The 15859-nt window shown below is 33.2% G+C and overlaps 1 protein-coding gene across 5 annotated transcripts in view; it reads right to left on the minus strand.

Annotated features, from left to right (window-relative positions):
• Window positions 1-5158: 5158 nt before the first annotated feature.
• The window catches only part of LOC129948440 (AMP deaminase 2), a 108473-nt gene continuing 97772 nt past the window's right edge, over window positions 5159-15859 (minus strand). For all 5 annotated transcript variants that reach the window (XM_056059443.1, XM_056059442.1, XM_056059444.1 and 2 more), the window contains 9 exons: window positions 13647-13762; window positions 13478-13572; window positions 13285-13410; window positions 6985-7315; window positions 6763-6926; window positions 6403-6693; window positions 6042-6336; window positions 5872-5982; window positions 5159-5803 (listed from right to left, as the gene is read on the minus strand). In XM_056059443.1, coding sequence (XP_055915418.1) covers window positions 5633-5803; window positions 5872-5982; window positions 6042-6336; window positions 6403-6693; window positions 6763-6926; window positions 6985-7315; window positions 13285-13410; window positions 13478-13572; window positions 13647-13762 — 1700 coding nt within the window. In that variant the 3' untranslated portion in view covers window positions 5159-5632. The remainder of the gene's footprint in view (window positions 5804-5871; window positions 5983-6041; window positions 6337-6402; window positions 6694-6762; window positions 6927-6984; window positions 7316-13284; window positions 13411-13477; window positions 13573-13646; window positions 13763-15859) is intronic.

Raw genomic sequence — 15859 nt, forward strand, 5'->3', positions numbered from 1 at the left:
TATTTATATGTGTTTGTGTATTATTTGAATTGTCAATAAATATGTTGATGATTTTAATTTCGTAAGAATTTCAACAATTACGTTTATTGTTTTATGTTGCTGTTATTAAATTTCAAGACTTTTTGTTTCCATTATAAGGCAGTTTCCTTAAGGGAATAGTTTTTCGCAAATGGCTTTGAAATTTTGATACTTTAATTGCTTTACCAGGTTAGGTTAGCTTAAAATAGCTGCCTGCGATGGAGTAAGACACACTTAGTCCTATTTAATGGCCCATTGTGTATACCACGTGAATCTTGAGGTTTTCTTCTAAGCTCAATAATACCAGTTGGAGTTCCTTACGAACCGTGAGAGACTGGTTATGTTAATATGATTGAGATCGTTGTGGAATAATTCTCCTAGGTAAGTTGCTTTTTTGAGCTAGATCAGGATATGTACAGAGGAGGTGAAGATCTATAGGCCCATACAGCTCTGCTAAAGTCATTTGAGAATACGCTTAGCCTCGTGGAGTGCTTTCCTGTTAGGCTGTGCCTGGTTATGTCACCGATTATGGAGCTAATATGGAATATTTTTAGGGATAGCAAGCACCTTGAGTGCTTTCAGTCTAATGTAGGCCAGATGTTTTTTATGACCTTACACGTCGTCATGCTATTCAACCTGATGAATGTCTATGGTACGGCACCCAGCAAAGGTGAATATTGACCTGTTGTTCTATCTCCATTAGAGATAATCTACAGTTATGGATTGTTATAGAGTTTGTAGAGGCAGAGTTCTGAGGTCGTTTGGATAAGGCCTAGAAAGTATGAGTATGCTTTTCAAGTGAAAATATTAAATAATTAAATCAAAACACTAGTTTCTGACCACAGGAATAAAACTTGCAAAAATTTACTTCACTAAATTGATAAGCCAGATAAACCTTTCTGGAATATTTCCAAAATTATTAAGAAGACAAATTGTAACATGCCTTCTTTTAATATAGGAAATAGAATAATGGTAGCAAATTCTAAGAAGATCGACGCTTTAGCCAATGAATTTTGTACAAATCATCCTCAAGTGTGAAATAACTTCATACTTTTTCATTTATGAAATAAAACACAAAAATTATGATATTATTAATTTTATATTGACAAAAAACACAAACAAAAACTTAGTAATAAAAACTTAAATATTCATAAATAATTCAAAAACTAGCCTTAATATAGCTTCATTTTTACTGTTTAATGTTAAAATTTCTTTTTGTGTGGAAAAACGGCAAAATACCTCGCGATTATATTCTTGGTCTTATAAGACCGTCTCTTGCTTTTTCACCAGCTGCTGTACGCTTCGGTCACCATATTCACGCAGCGCTCAACTACTTGAGTGTGACAAGAATGTCTTCTAATTCCAGATCACTCATTTTCTCCAATAATAGGAGTGCTGTAACTTGTGATTCGGTCCAGATAATTAAGTCAATATAATCATTGGAATAGAAGTTTAATTTAGGTAGTTTAAAGACTCTAACTGAAGACCTATGTTTTCTTCTAGCTTGGATAATTCTTCTTAACCCCAGTTCTCTGATGTTTCTTTCATCACACAGCATTGACATTAATATGTTCTCCGGATGTGCAAAATAAGAATTGCGTTGAATAACTGTGTGAATTATTTCTCTTACACTTGAATTGAAACATCTTGAGAAATTTACTAATTCGAAAACGTGACTTGGACCATTTTGGAAAGAACTGTCTTTTTTCACACTGAACCAAACTGGGCCATATTTCTTTTCAATGTATTCTGCAAATATTTTTAAGTTTTCAATCGTATTAGATGTGGCAACATAAAGCCTTAGAATTCTATTGGCAGTTGTCAAAAACCTAGAGTAAGCTATTTTTCCTGGGTTTCTGTTGGAGAGATTTCTAGGACAGTATACTTTACTTATAGCGTCACACATTTGAAACGAATATTTTTGATACGTACTTAAAGTATCTTGGATTTTTTTTTGACAAGCAGGTAGGTTCCCTGGAATTGGTAAAAAATCAATAACAGGAAGGTCACAACAATTTTCCAGCGCATTCCCAATGTGGCCTAAATAGATTTGAGCTCCTAATGTAGCTCCATCCAATTTAATAAATAAATGACATATAAACCATTGCAGTGGTCTTCCCAGCTTCAACTCCATTAGCCGGATAACCTCGACCAGTATATGTAGCAGTACCATCGCAACCAACAACAGACAGTTTACTTAAATCCAGTTCTGTGTCCGCAAGAATGGAGTAAATAGAATCCGCAAAATTTTTCCTTTTCCAGAGAAAATGGTAAGATGTCCTAGGTAGTTTGAACTAGGATCCGTTGGCCTCGTTTTTCACAAGCCAATGTCCTGTCTTTTCTTCCATCGAAATAAATGCTTTCAATGTTCGAAAGACAGTCTTTAGTTTGGAGAATTTCTTTTTTGTCGTTTTCTGGCCGCACGAACTTTACTTCTATCTATGACGTTTTAGATATTTGCTGTGGTTACCAAGCCAACATACTGCTGTTGATCGATCCGAAATGCCGTATTCATCACAAACTCTTGCCAAATTTGGAATACATAACCGATTTCTTACACTTATTTCTTGGCATTTTGAAGAAGTACTTGGCTGTGGATCATCATCATAATCAGTAGATGGGCAAACTGAAGGCTTTGATTGAGATCTTGATCTAATTTTTAAGCAAATTGATGATGTCGTCAAAGTTTCTTGTGTTAGTACCTTCCCACTTGATTTTTTTTTTCTCAAACTTTTTACCTTTAGTTTTTTGTTTTCCAAAAGGCCCAACCCGCCTATAGCCATTTTTCTCTCATTTCGTTTATCTAAAAGAAAAGATCTTTCTAGTAGGGGAACTTTCTTATCTCTTGGACAAACACGATTATTTGAATTTACGCACTTGCACGAACAAATATCAAATAATGTAGCAAGAGATTTATTCTTCCAGTCTTGTAAGTTGCTTTTATAGTTTTCATTTTGTTTCGATTTTAGGTATCTTAAAAAATGCAAATATTTATCAAAGATACGTTTAATTTGTTGTTTTACGCGTTGTATTATCACTGAAGGCATAGATGCAGTCTTCCATACGTCAATAATGTCAAGTCCTAGGGTTTCAAATATTTGTGTGATAGATGGCTGCTTTCCATTATTTTTATTTTTTTCTAATTTCTCACAAAAATGATGTGTTTTATAACTTCAGCAATTGTCGGTATTTCGGTAACACTCTTTTATTTATAAGGCACGTTGCTCCAAAGATAGGACAGTCGGAATCTTGTCGAGTTACTCGCTTCAACATTTTGAATTGTAATCATTTGATAGAGAAACGAGATCGTGTTGCTTCTTACCAGTTCAATGAAAGACTGAGCTTAATTAATTATTGCACTCTTAAATAAAGACAGATGCAAACTATAGAGTGGCCCGCGAAATCCATTTTTCATCGACCACCAGCTGCAGTTGCGAACGATCAACCAAATCAGAACTACAGTAGAATATTGAGTAAAACCTAACGGTATCCTAGAGCGGTGCCAGAAAATTATTTCCAATCCGACCACCAGCTGCACTTGCAACCGATCAACCAAATCAGAACCGGACTACGAAATTCGGTACATTCGATTGGCGCGAGAATACATTTCTCATCCAATAAGTACCTACCCGCTGCATTAAAGACCGACACCAGGAAACAATCAATTGCAATTACAAAACCATGAGTGAACCCTTTCTCCCGGTCCAGTCGCTCAAAAAAGAAACGATTTCGTAATGCAGAAATATTCAAATTTTATTCTATGACTTGCTAGGTATTCAAAAAAAATGGCTTCAGGTACTATTCTTAGGATGCTTGTTAACAAATATCTTGAAAACGGCTTATCGCAATTTCAAGTTCTTATTGTTATTTCCATAGAAAATTAAATTGCCCTTCTTTTTTGTCAAGAATACTTTTTTGTATGACTTATACTTTTAGAGTTACAGAGCGACAAAAAAAAGTGACCATTTCGCCTATTTTTCAAAACTTTGAGCTGTGGTAGAGGGCTAAGAAAAGTGAAAAATATTTTGTTTGTCTTATTTTTACGTATAGTTAACGTAATTATGGAATCATTAAAAGCTATTCGAATTTGAAAATCGAAAAATAAATTTGACGCTCCACCTTAATGTAGATGTCTTTAAGAAATGCATATCTTAAAAACCTACCCTTATAAACATTTAAATTTAAAACTACCTTTTAAACATTTCATCAACGGCTGCTTAATTTAAGAAAAATTGAAAAATGCAAAAGTTATACCTGTCTTAAAATCAGGTAAGACTTCATCGACACCGTCCAGCTACAGGCCAAGCAGCTTGAGTAGCATATAAAGCAAATGTTTAGAAACAAATATTTAACATAATCTTGTGGAACATATATGTATTTATAAATTGAAACAATATATTACCGGTAGAAGAATTTAGATTTAGAAGCCATCACAGTACAGTTCATTAGAAAAATTGAATTGCTAGAGATATCAAAAATAATTTCGCAATAAAGAAGAGTACAGGTTTAATATTAAAAGCTGAAGACAATTCTTTTGATATAGTGTGGCACAAATGCCTGATCCAGAATTTTAAATTTTTAATTAATGTTGCGTGTTCAGGTCCAAGGGATATATCAGCTCGTGTTCCACAGGGCTCAGTTTTAGTTCCATTCCCATATAATGTACAGCCATGGATAGATAAATAGCAAATCTAACGGAAAAAGCATTGAAATAATAGTTTTCGTCATAATAAATGTTTTTTGAATATTTTTGTGTTGTGTTAAGTTGGCGGCAATTGAAATAACAATTGAACATTTTTTTTAGCAGGACATCACCTACGGGTTTTTGTCGTTCCCTTTTTATGTCATTTATAGCAAAAACTTATTCACTGTGATAGTATTACGAATATTACAAGGTTGATAAAAAAAAAGTTTAATCTTCGATATTAGTGAACAAGGTAAGGCTCAACTCAAATTTCGCAATAGATGAAATGTTCAAGGAAAATGGTGTGCATTGCAATTAACTTGGTTAAAGCTATCTCCGAAAAACTTTTACGCGTGTGGATAGGACCATCGTGAGAAAGAGTCAAATCAACCAAGAATTCAATTAGATTTCGCTAACCACCTAGGGAAAGATGTACACTTAAGAAAACAATACGTATTTCCTTTTAAATTAAAACATTTTTATTTAGTATGCATTAATAAATTCATTTTTTGTTTATAATAATTATATCTTTTCAAAAGTGGTTATACATAAAAATCGATTTGTTTTATTTTTTGCTTAGTATATAGTATATCATTATTTTTCTTCAATTTTAACAATTTTACATGTAAATATCTGCATGTAAAAGTTCAGCTAATTATTTCAATCTATTTATTGTTTTTTTCTTGTATAGTTTTGCTTTGATAAATATCCAAATTTAATACATTATTATTGTTGGAGAAGGAATATAAATAATTATTTGTAGTTTAAACGCGTTAGAACATAAAAAAAGTTTATTATATAACAAAATAAATCATAAAAACAATAAATTTTATAAAAGATTAACATCACGAGTGGACAATAATGGTCTCTCTTTTGGTCTATTTGGAACATTATATAATATTAGGTATGTATTGTTATTTTTAAATTTAATTAATTTATGGCTGCTAAAGGAGCTTCATGTACCTTGAAAATATTTGATAATTCATCTAGAAGGGTCTCAGAACGATAAGCCACACGGATATCTGGCACATTGGTACGAGTTATGTCATTGCCAGCAACGCCTTCACGAGTGTAATTTGGTCCAAGCCAATGTTGCTTAATCTAAAATTAAAGAAGAAGTTAAGAAGAATTTTCATTTATTTCTTTTATTAAACGAATTCAAAACTTACCCTGTGTGGAAATCCACTCATAAGAACACTGTTCCTAGCAAGTTCACACATATCACACGAGCTAAGTTTCCACACCTGAGCAGCAATGCTGTATTCTTCCATTAAGGGTTCCTATAATTTGTATCACAATTAATTTGAAAAAAAAAACTTCCAAAAAGTCAAAAACAAACCTTTGTAAAGTGGAACTGCAATGGATCATCTGTAGAAACCGATACGACTAGACCACGAGCTAAATACTCTGGCAGAGGATTTCTATGATAGTCCAAGAAAAGAGAATTATTTGACAGCGGAGACATGGCAATTCCGATCTGTGCCAAATAATAGAGATACTGAAGAACCGGAACCTTCCTAAGAAGCAAACCGTGAGAGATATTTTCAGCCATCAAGTAGCCACACACTAAATGCTGTACAGGTCCAGCTTCTCCACAATGTGGCCGAAGAACGAATGTGTTTAATCCACGTTCCCTGTCAATGAAAACGTCACAAAGATTAAATAACTCCATTGGCATTAACATGAATTTCGATATTTACTTTCTGAACTGATTTAGAACACTTATGTTGGCATACATGTAGTAGATGTAGTATGCATACGGTGGGTTGTCTACATCGGTCCAATTCGGTGGTGTTGCAATATCTCCGTCGAATAGTGGATTCTCTGGTTTAGATTCATCATCCACGGAATCGAATCCAATGACATATTGCAAGAAGCGATGTAGCTCTGGATGACTGCTGGGATCATTGGTGGCTTCGAATAGGGGTAAAAATATATTGTCTAGAATTTCCTGGAATGCATTTACCAACTTATTTGTCTTGAAGATATCGCTAAAGGAGAAATAAAGCCAAAATAATTAAAACATCACACATTTTAAATGGATTCAAAATTGCACTTACAACAAACGTGGCATTTGAATAAGCCAACGAATATTTGTTGAATAAACATTATTGTCGATTGCCCATTTGGCTAATTTAATCCACTCATCACGAGATTTACCATAGATTGAGAGACGCAGTTCAGCATTTTGATATTTTGATTCTTCTAAATCAAATGCCACTTCCTAAATAAAATATTTTTGTTTAAATTATTATTAAAATAAACGACATTATTATTTTTACCTTAATTATTTGTGCAAAATATTTTCCATTCAAATAATTGTCGGTCTTTAGAAAAACTTCACGTAAACGGGATTCACCAATGGGATTATATTTGGCATTGAATTTATCAAATCGATGAAAGGTATTACGATCGGCATGCACGTCCAGCATGTCTACGGTAAGATCGTATGTTGTTAGATTCATTGATTGAAATACTTGTGCCAGGGTCATTGGTTGGCCTTTGGTTATTGTAACGACTTCATTAGCACTCTTTTTGATGGCTCTCTTAATAAAACGTAAAAGGTGTTTTTGATTCATACACGATGCTGCGTGGATGTGAGTGTCAACTTTTCTGAAAAATTGATAAAATATAATTTAATACATCTTCATGAAGTACGCTTTTTTCAATGTGGAAAAGGTCATTTATAACTCTAGTTCATAAAAACTGTTCCAAAAACCAAATTATGAAATACCGAGGTTTTTCTAAGCTATCTGTGATATTTAGACTATTTTAGTAAATCGAATTTAATGATAAGATAGACAGATAGATGACTTTTATTTTTCATTATGATACAAACATTTTTTTATTTTTATACATAAATCATTAAAGCATAGCTTCTGCCGACTGCCTGATTGAAATTTCATAAAAAATAAAAAGAAATTTTTGTTTTAGTTACATCTTACATCATTTACAAAATAAATAGTAGCTTAATTGTTTTTCATTTATAAATAATATTGTTTCGGTAAGTTATTGCTTGTTTATAATAGTTTAGAAGTATCTTTACATCTGATTCACAATTTAAAAGTGCTCTTACTTCAGATTCAGATTTAATATCACTGCCTAGATACAATCTACGAGTTTCCTTGAGAACAGGACATCTACCAATCAAGTGTACTACATCTTCTCGCTCCGCGAGTTTGCAAAGGCTGCAATAGTTCGGTAAATCCGAACGATGTGGTATGTGGTTAAGTTTTATGAGTTCTCCTCTCATTTTTAAGATGGCAGATATTAGTTCTTGGCTATTGTGGTTGCTGAAATAATTTTGTTCACACAAATTGTGGTTCAGGGTGCTGGACAACGATCGGTGAAAGGAAGATGTAGCCATATTTATACAATCTACCCTATATTGTTCATCCATTTTGGTTGACTTCTGTTGGATATACTTAAATAATTGAAATCCATCCCACAGTAACTCGCAAGCTCCTCAAGTTTAATAGACCATAAATTTCTTCTTTGAATGGCTTTCGGTTTTGGGAAGTCTTTCAGTATGTAATGTATGTGGAGCTCCAAAGTTTTAACAAACAATGGTGAAAAGCCTGTTTCGATTATCAGCATATAATTGAGTGTTGTATTCGGTAGTCCGAAAATTCTTTTAATATAGTATCTTAGGAGTTTCTCTACGGTTTCATATTGACTGTGTCCCCAAGATTGTGCAGCATACAACATCACCGATTCCACTACTCCAACTTTGTATTTAACGGTATGGTCAACGAATTTATTTGAGAAACATATTTTATCATGCAGCACGTATTGCACTTTTTGCTTCTACAAGTTTATCCTTTAGATGTAACTCCATGTTGAGATTATTAGTAATCGTCATACCAAGGTATTTGTAGTTTTTTACAACTTCAATTGGTTCTCCATTGAAATGCCATTGCTCATTTCTACAAAATCTAACACCTCCTTTTTTGAAAATCATCACCTTTGACTTTCCAAGGTTAACCGTTAAATTCCAAGTTCGACAGTACATATAAAGAGCGGTTTATCATCAGCTGTAATGATTCGAAATACTCATTTCAGTATTGTAGAGCTTATAGAACAGAGCTCTTTGATCGATGTTATCAAAGGCTGCCTTGAAATCAATGAAGAAGGCGAATAATTTCTTTTTTTGTTCTAGGGATGTGCCAGCAATGTTCTGAAGCACAAAAATGTTGTCTACGGTTGAGTAACCATTACGGAAACTAGCTTGATTTTCATGAATACGTTTTTGACTCTCAATCCAATGTGCCATTCTATTATTCAAGTGTTTTGTAAATATCTTATAGGATGCATTAAAAAGGGATATTCCTCTATAATAAGCTGGCTCGGCTATATTTCCTTTTTTATGTATGGGGAATATTATTGCTTCTTATTGCTGTGGTGGTATCCCGTATTCAGTATATTATTAAAAGCAGTTGTCATTTGTTCCTTCAGTTCATTTGTAGCGTATTTAAAAAGTTCAATGGGAATCCCATTTGGACCTGGTGACTACTGCTCTTGAAGAGTTTTCAAAACTTTACTTCATCATAAGAAAAAGGTGAATCGAGTATTTCATTTGAATAAAAGGGTATAGCATAATGAATTGGTAATGTGATTGTTATTGGGTTTAACAAAGCTTGAAAGTAGTGCATTAATAGGCTCGCACTTATTTGAATACTTATTTTTGGTGCTTTACCATTAAATTTGTTTATTGCAAGCCAAAATTCTTTTGTATTTTTGCAGCATGTTAGCATAAGATCCTCTTTTTCAAGAAAGTCTTTGCATAGTCTTTTAAAGGCAATTTTGGTTTTAGTATAAAGATCCTTGAAGAGAATAGTTCCAAATTTACGAAAGGCTTTAAGCCAACCAAAAGATTTTCGCCTTGCTATTTCACACTTCTTATCAAACCATTTATCCTTATAAACAAATGTCTTTTAATGGATCTGTGTGCACGATGGATACGATATTTTAGCTAAATTATCAATCTCGCTTATATTGAGTTGTTCCTCTGTGTTTAAGTTGCGTTGGAGATTGTTCATATACTCATTTGCCTTTGCATGTTTCCATGTTGGTTATTTCTTCTCTTTCAATGGGGGCGGTCAAAAACTCTGCTATGATTGGTAGATGATCTGAGTACTGCTCAAACAAAACTTCAAAATCTGCAAATATGGAAATCCATTCGCCCCTTATTAAACAGTAGTCGATGACAGAGCAGCCTTGTTGACCTACAAATGTAAATTGTTCATGTGTATCCAAGCCATTTACACCCTTCATAATATGAAACCCAAATGAATCACACAAATCTAGCAGTTTGATTCCCCTCGAATTTGTTGTGGTATCTTTAGATTCTCTCACTTTCCCTGAATATCGATTATATCTTCCTTCCTCCTTTCCTCTACGGGCATTCAGATCTCCGATATTCATTACATTGTCGTAGCTGCTATGTTCAAGTATATCACATAATTTTCCAAAATCCTTTCCCAGTGATTGCAGTTAATGTAGGTTGGTATTATTATAAATTTGGTTGTATTCAGGACGATTTTCAAAATTCTAACTTCATCTTCAGTTTCAAACTCACATGAAATGTTTTTTAAGCTTTTTTATGTCCAAAAAAACAGCCACCACTTGCTCTGCTTCTGGTACTTTGTTTTACCGCGGGAATCCAAACAAATTTATAGTTCGTAAATCGGTTAAGATATAATTTATATTCTTCTTTTAATAAAAACTTTTCATACAGAAACATAATATCATATTTATTTATAAAATCATAAAAATCTAAGTAAATAGACTTATTACTAAGACCTGCTACATTATAATTTTTTTATTAATTTCTACAGATTTTATTTTACTATGGCAGACGGCAACACTACCCTATCTTAAATAATTCGAATTGGTTGTTGTCCCTGCGAATTTAACGTTCTTTCCTTTCATTGTTCAATTATTTCCGATAAAAAGCATGATTGTCAAAAAGCGTTCTACTGTTAGCAAAGCATTTGACAAGTTCTGATAAAACACTAAATTAATAATTGCAACAAATTTTTAAATTGGATTTCATCATATAATAATATAATAATAAACTATATGGTGTAATATTTTTTAATAAATGTTCGACTACATTTCTTATAAATTCTGACGTTCCCCTGGGCAACCATTTAGGTCCAATTTTATTTACCTAGTCGTGCCATGAATTCTGTTAATTCTATCTTAAGGATTTAAAAATTGTTGCTAGAAGTCTTTCAGGCACGCTCTCCAATTCGGACTACAAAAAATTCAAAAGGCACTTTTGTCTTGAATTTTTGTGTGTCACCAGGGTATTTGTTAAACCCTTTACTATATATCTATAGTACAACTTAACAACTTTTTTCAAATAAGTTTTTTGAGTGGGGTTGTTAACAATTGATCTGTAGATGTATGCATGCTGCCTGATCAGCAATCTTCTGGACATAATTTTTCTCTTCCGCTGGGGTTAAGTGTTATTCGTTCCCGTTATCTGCTTTTATACTTTAATGCGCGCAGACGTCTACTTATTGGGTTATCATCTATTCTTATAGACACAGCAAACTATTGCGGTTGCCAATGCTTTTTAAAACAAGACAATTTCTCTGGAACTTATCTACCTATGTGAAGGGAGGAACGCAACTGGACCAGAAAACTTGCGATGGTTCTCAAGAGATACAAAAGTTTCAGTTAGACAACGATCACGTATTATTTTTAAAGTGGGTTATTGAGGTACCTTCTTAAATATGGGCATTTTACTTGAGTTTTGGAAGAATATAGGTTTTATAAATTATAGCCACATAAGAAGGGGTTACAAATTTCTTGCATCGATAAAGAAAACCTAAATACTTAGCAGCATTTTTGGCGATTACAAATATGTGCAGACAAAAGATCAATTTTAAAAATAAGGAAGAGTGTCGGCGACAAAACGGAGCCCTGGGGCACACAAGAGGTTGTTTTTTAGATTTCAGATTTGAACACAGCAAATACTACTTGAACGGTCCGAAAGATAGTATCTTACCACCTAACAAAGAACAGATTCATCAATACCAAATGCAAATGCATCAATACCATTTTCATTAAGAGCTTAATGCCAAACTCCATCAAATAACTTTGAAATATCAATATTTTTACTTTCTCCATAACGATGTTCACATTTATTCCACTGTACGGTAAGACAAACCAGCTACGAAAGCCATACTGTTGGTCATTAAAAGCTTTCGTTTAACAAGATATTTCTTAATATAAAAATTGATCAGCGTTTACATGACCTTTTAAAGAAAGGGCATTAGTGCAATAGGACGATAGTAAGAAGGGGAGGAGGATTTGCCTCGAGGACAGCAGAAGCGGACAAATGCGTCTTTTCATTCACTCGGAAAGAGAGCTGCAGAGTAGGACAGAAGGAAAAGCTTACGCAGTGGCGATGAAGAACACCTCTTTAAAACAATGGTAGGGATATTATCCGGACCAGCGAATTTGTGAATATCAAGATCATAAAGTACTCTAGCAACTGTACGAGTGTGAAAGAAGAATCGTTTACGCTTTCAAGTACAGTAGCAGTGATATCACACATAAACAGCATCGAATTAACAGCAAACTGTGCTGCAAGCAAATTGGTCTTGTTAGTCAAGCTTACAAAAAAAGTGGCATTGGAAAAGAGCGACGATGCCGACAGTAATTTTTTCCGTCATTTTTTTGCATAAGTTTTCTTTTTCATGCAAAAATGTAATGCGTCGAAAATACACGTTACAGGTCTTTTTAGATTATTTGAAACTATTCCGGTTTTACTCTTTATTCCGAAACTAGATTTTTCATTCCACAGAGAATTAAGTTTGTTACCATATCTGAGCTGGAATACACCAGTGACCAGTTAAAGTTTCGGAAGAAGTCGTTGATACCATCTTAATTGGCTTTTTCATATTTTTCGGATGAGTAATTTGCAAATATGACACAATGGTCTGATGTGCTTAGAAGCGATATAACATTGTCGCATATTAATTAGGATCAGAAGTAAGAAACAAGTCCAGTTCGCGGACTGACCTGCAACGTCAGGAATCTAAGTTGGATCGTCAAGTAACTGAGTCAAGTGAAAAGTTTTGTACATTGAAATTGCCCGTAACAAATTCTTATGGTGCCCAAAATGGAATACAACTTTCTGGATAGAGTCGAAGAGCGCACCGAAATCGTTGGATTAGTTGACTTAAGAGTAGTTTTAAACTTAAAACTAACATTTACTGAGCACATAGTCTTCATTAACAGATTTCGGCGCGATTCCCGTTATCCTTACGTTTTTAAACAACCTTTTGTTTCGTTTGTGAGACTAATTCTTGCTTGGATTTAATTTAAATAAAGTGCTAAGTAGTTTTTAAGTATCGTCCACCTCAGCATTTAACGAATTGAAATAAATTACTAGTTTATCAAAAGTTACAGCGTTTTGCAGACTTTCGATCGCCTTATAAATTTGATTCAATAAAACAAATGGAAATACTAAATTAAATTTGTCAGTGGCAATGAAATGTTGCTTTATATCCTTTGGGACTTAATTTTGTTTACTTAAATATTAAAGTTAATGTTAAATTTTGTACCTTATATTGTAGAAATCTCTGTGAGCTGTTGTTTTTTGAGATGCCAGTTCACGCAATTCATTCAAAAGCACATGCAACTGAAACTTTGACGATAAATAACTTAAACGTCGGTAGCAAAAAGATTTTCTGAAAAAAATATAAATACAATTAATAATAAGTTTGTAGGTATATTTGAAAAACTAGTCAATCTTACAAAGGACCATCAGCGATCATGTTGCACATGACTTGCATGTCATTTACAAAATCCTTAAGTTTTGGGTACTCGTATTTAACAATAGAAGTACACTCCTGGAATAAAGGAAAGGAAATTGTTTTTAATTTAAACGTTAAATGATGCATTTTAAACTACAAATAATACATACTTCATCTTGGAAAAGATTAAAAACACCGTCAACTGCTTTAATGGTGTATCCTTTGTTAGCAGGAAACTCAATATCCCAAGGATTTGCGGTCTCTGTTGGTGGATGTATAGGATGATCTATTTATGGAAAAATTAATTGAAGGAATTAGTAATTGAAATGGTAGAATAAGATAAGAACAAATCAAAAAAACAGGATCAAAAAGAACAATTAAACAAAATGTCAATCAGCAAACAAAACGAAATGTTTCCAACTCATTGTCAATTTGGTCATAAATAAAAAAATTCTTTGGACAAATCTCATAGACAGTGTAGGTGATTGGGCGGCGGGTGGCTTCGTAATGTGTACATAGATACGAGTACGTGCTAGTTTCGTTTTCGAAACAAAATGCTTAGTTAGTTAATCAAAAGAACAAAAATTCAAAAAACATGTAGAGTATAATTGATTGGAACATTCGGGTCGTAAACCGGGTTTGTTGTGATAGGTTGTGCTTATAGGTTTTATATGAACTTGCAGTATTGGTTGGTAGGTTTGACTACAGTGTTGAGTGAGCATTGAGATTGTGCATATATTGGATGTTCTTATTTTTAAATGTTTAATATATTAAAAAATAAATGAGTTAAAATAGCAAATAAAAAAATAAAAACAAAATACAAACAAAATAATAAAAACAAATTTTGTATTATCTATTAAGTTTTGGGATACATTTGATTTAACAGCTATTAGCTAAACGAAACGGGCTTAATTTTGTTAGCTACTTTTAAAAAAGTCTGAGTAAGGTTTTAATACAATTATTTTACTCGGTACCTCTTTTTTCGAATGACTATTAAGAATAAAAAAACACAGAGATAAAATATTTAGTGAAGGTACAAATTTAAGCTTTTCAGCGTCAAGAGTGATTATTTAATTCAAAACATGTAACTTGTTTGAGCGAAATATGTTATCGCTGACTTATTGAATTATTGAAAGACTGAGATAACTCCCAGTAAAGACTTAAACAATTTCCATAAGAAAAAATCTTTGGTATTCGAATTCTAAAAAATCTTCTCCTTCTAATTTGAGATTAGAGTTACAATTTGATACAATTTGTTAAACCACTAGGATGAGGTCACACATTTTGGAAATGATTTTTGCTTTTTTTATACCTGATGGAAGGTTTCTACCACGGAACTTTTATTACCCGTGAATAGGTACGTATCCCTCCGTTATCAAAATTAAAGGACAAATTTAAAACTAGAGTTGGAATATCCATAGACCAAGGAATGAACTAAAAAAGTGCGTCACTAGATGAGGCCATTTCGAATATTTCATGTGCTGTCTTTTAAAAATGTTTGTATGAATTATATAAAAGAGGGTGTTGAAAACAACTGTTTTCATTCAATCCAAAACACAAATGGCTTCCGGAAAGATTAATAGCTACAAAAAGAGCAAAAACAGAAAAGTGGTTAATTGTACGGCTTTCATCAAATTTCACTCTACCAGCGACTACAATAAGGGACAAAAGTGGAGTATCAGCCAACAGCATAAAAACGGTTCGAAGGGTAATATTTAAAATTGATACTATCTAGAGAACAAAACTAAAGAAACCTGTAGGGGTTTTCCAGAAAGCTTTGGGTTTTTCCCAAAGGTGAACACGGAAGAAAACTATCCTTTCATTTTCATAAATTTAAATGTCCTTTATTAATATTATCAGATGTTTCCAAAAATAAGACAATTGTTTTTAGAAAAAAAAAGAATTTTCTCTGACCAAATAATATATATTAACAATTTTCTGGTACTGTTCTTATTAACAAAGGGTGTCCCAAAATGAACGCAAGACTTGAATTTGCCGCCATTTGTGCAGTGAAGTGTTGGTAACCCTGAAAAAAAAGTAATTTGACAGCTAACAGTATAGGGTTATTAAAAATGGAGCGTTACACGATAAAACAACGTGACTTCATTATTAAAGAATATTTCATAAATAGTGAAAGCTAGGCGGCTGCAGTTCGAAAATTTCATACAAAATATGGTCGTCAACTGTGAAGAGATTAATTGAAAAATTCATGGAAACTGGATCCGTTGGAGACGCCAAACACACTGGTCGTCCAAAAACAAGCCGTTCAAATGTGAATGTCGAAGCAGTGCGTGAGAGTGTTGCTGACAATCCAGGAACCTCAATTCGACGTCGTGGACAAGAATTGCAAATTTCAAGAACCTCTCTACAGCGTATACTCACC

Source organism: Eupeodes corollae, chromosome 2 (genome assembly GCF_945859685.1).
Source record: "Eupeodes corollae chromosome 2, idEupCoro1.1, whole genome shotgun sequence".
Taxonomy (NCBI): domain Eukaryota; kingdom Metazoa; phylum Arthropoda; class Insecta; order Diptera; family Syrphidae; genus Eupeodes; species Eupeodes corollae.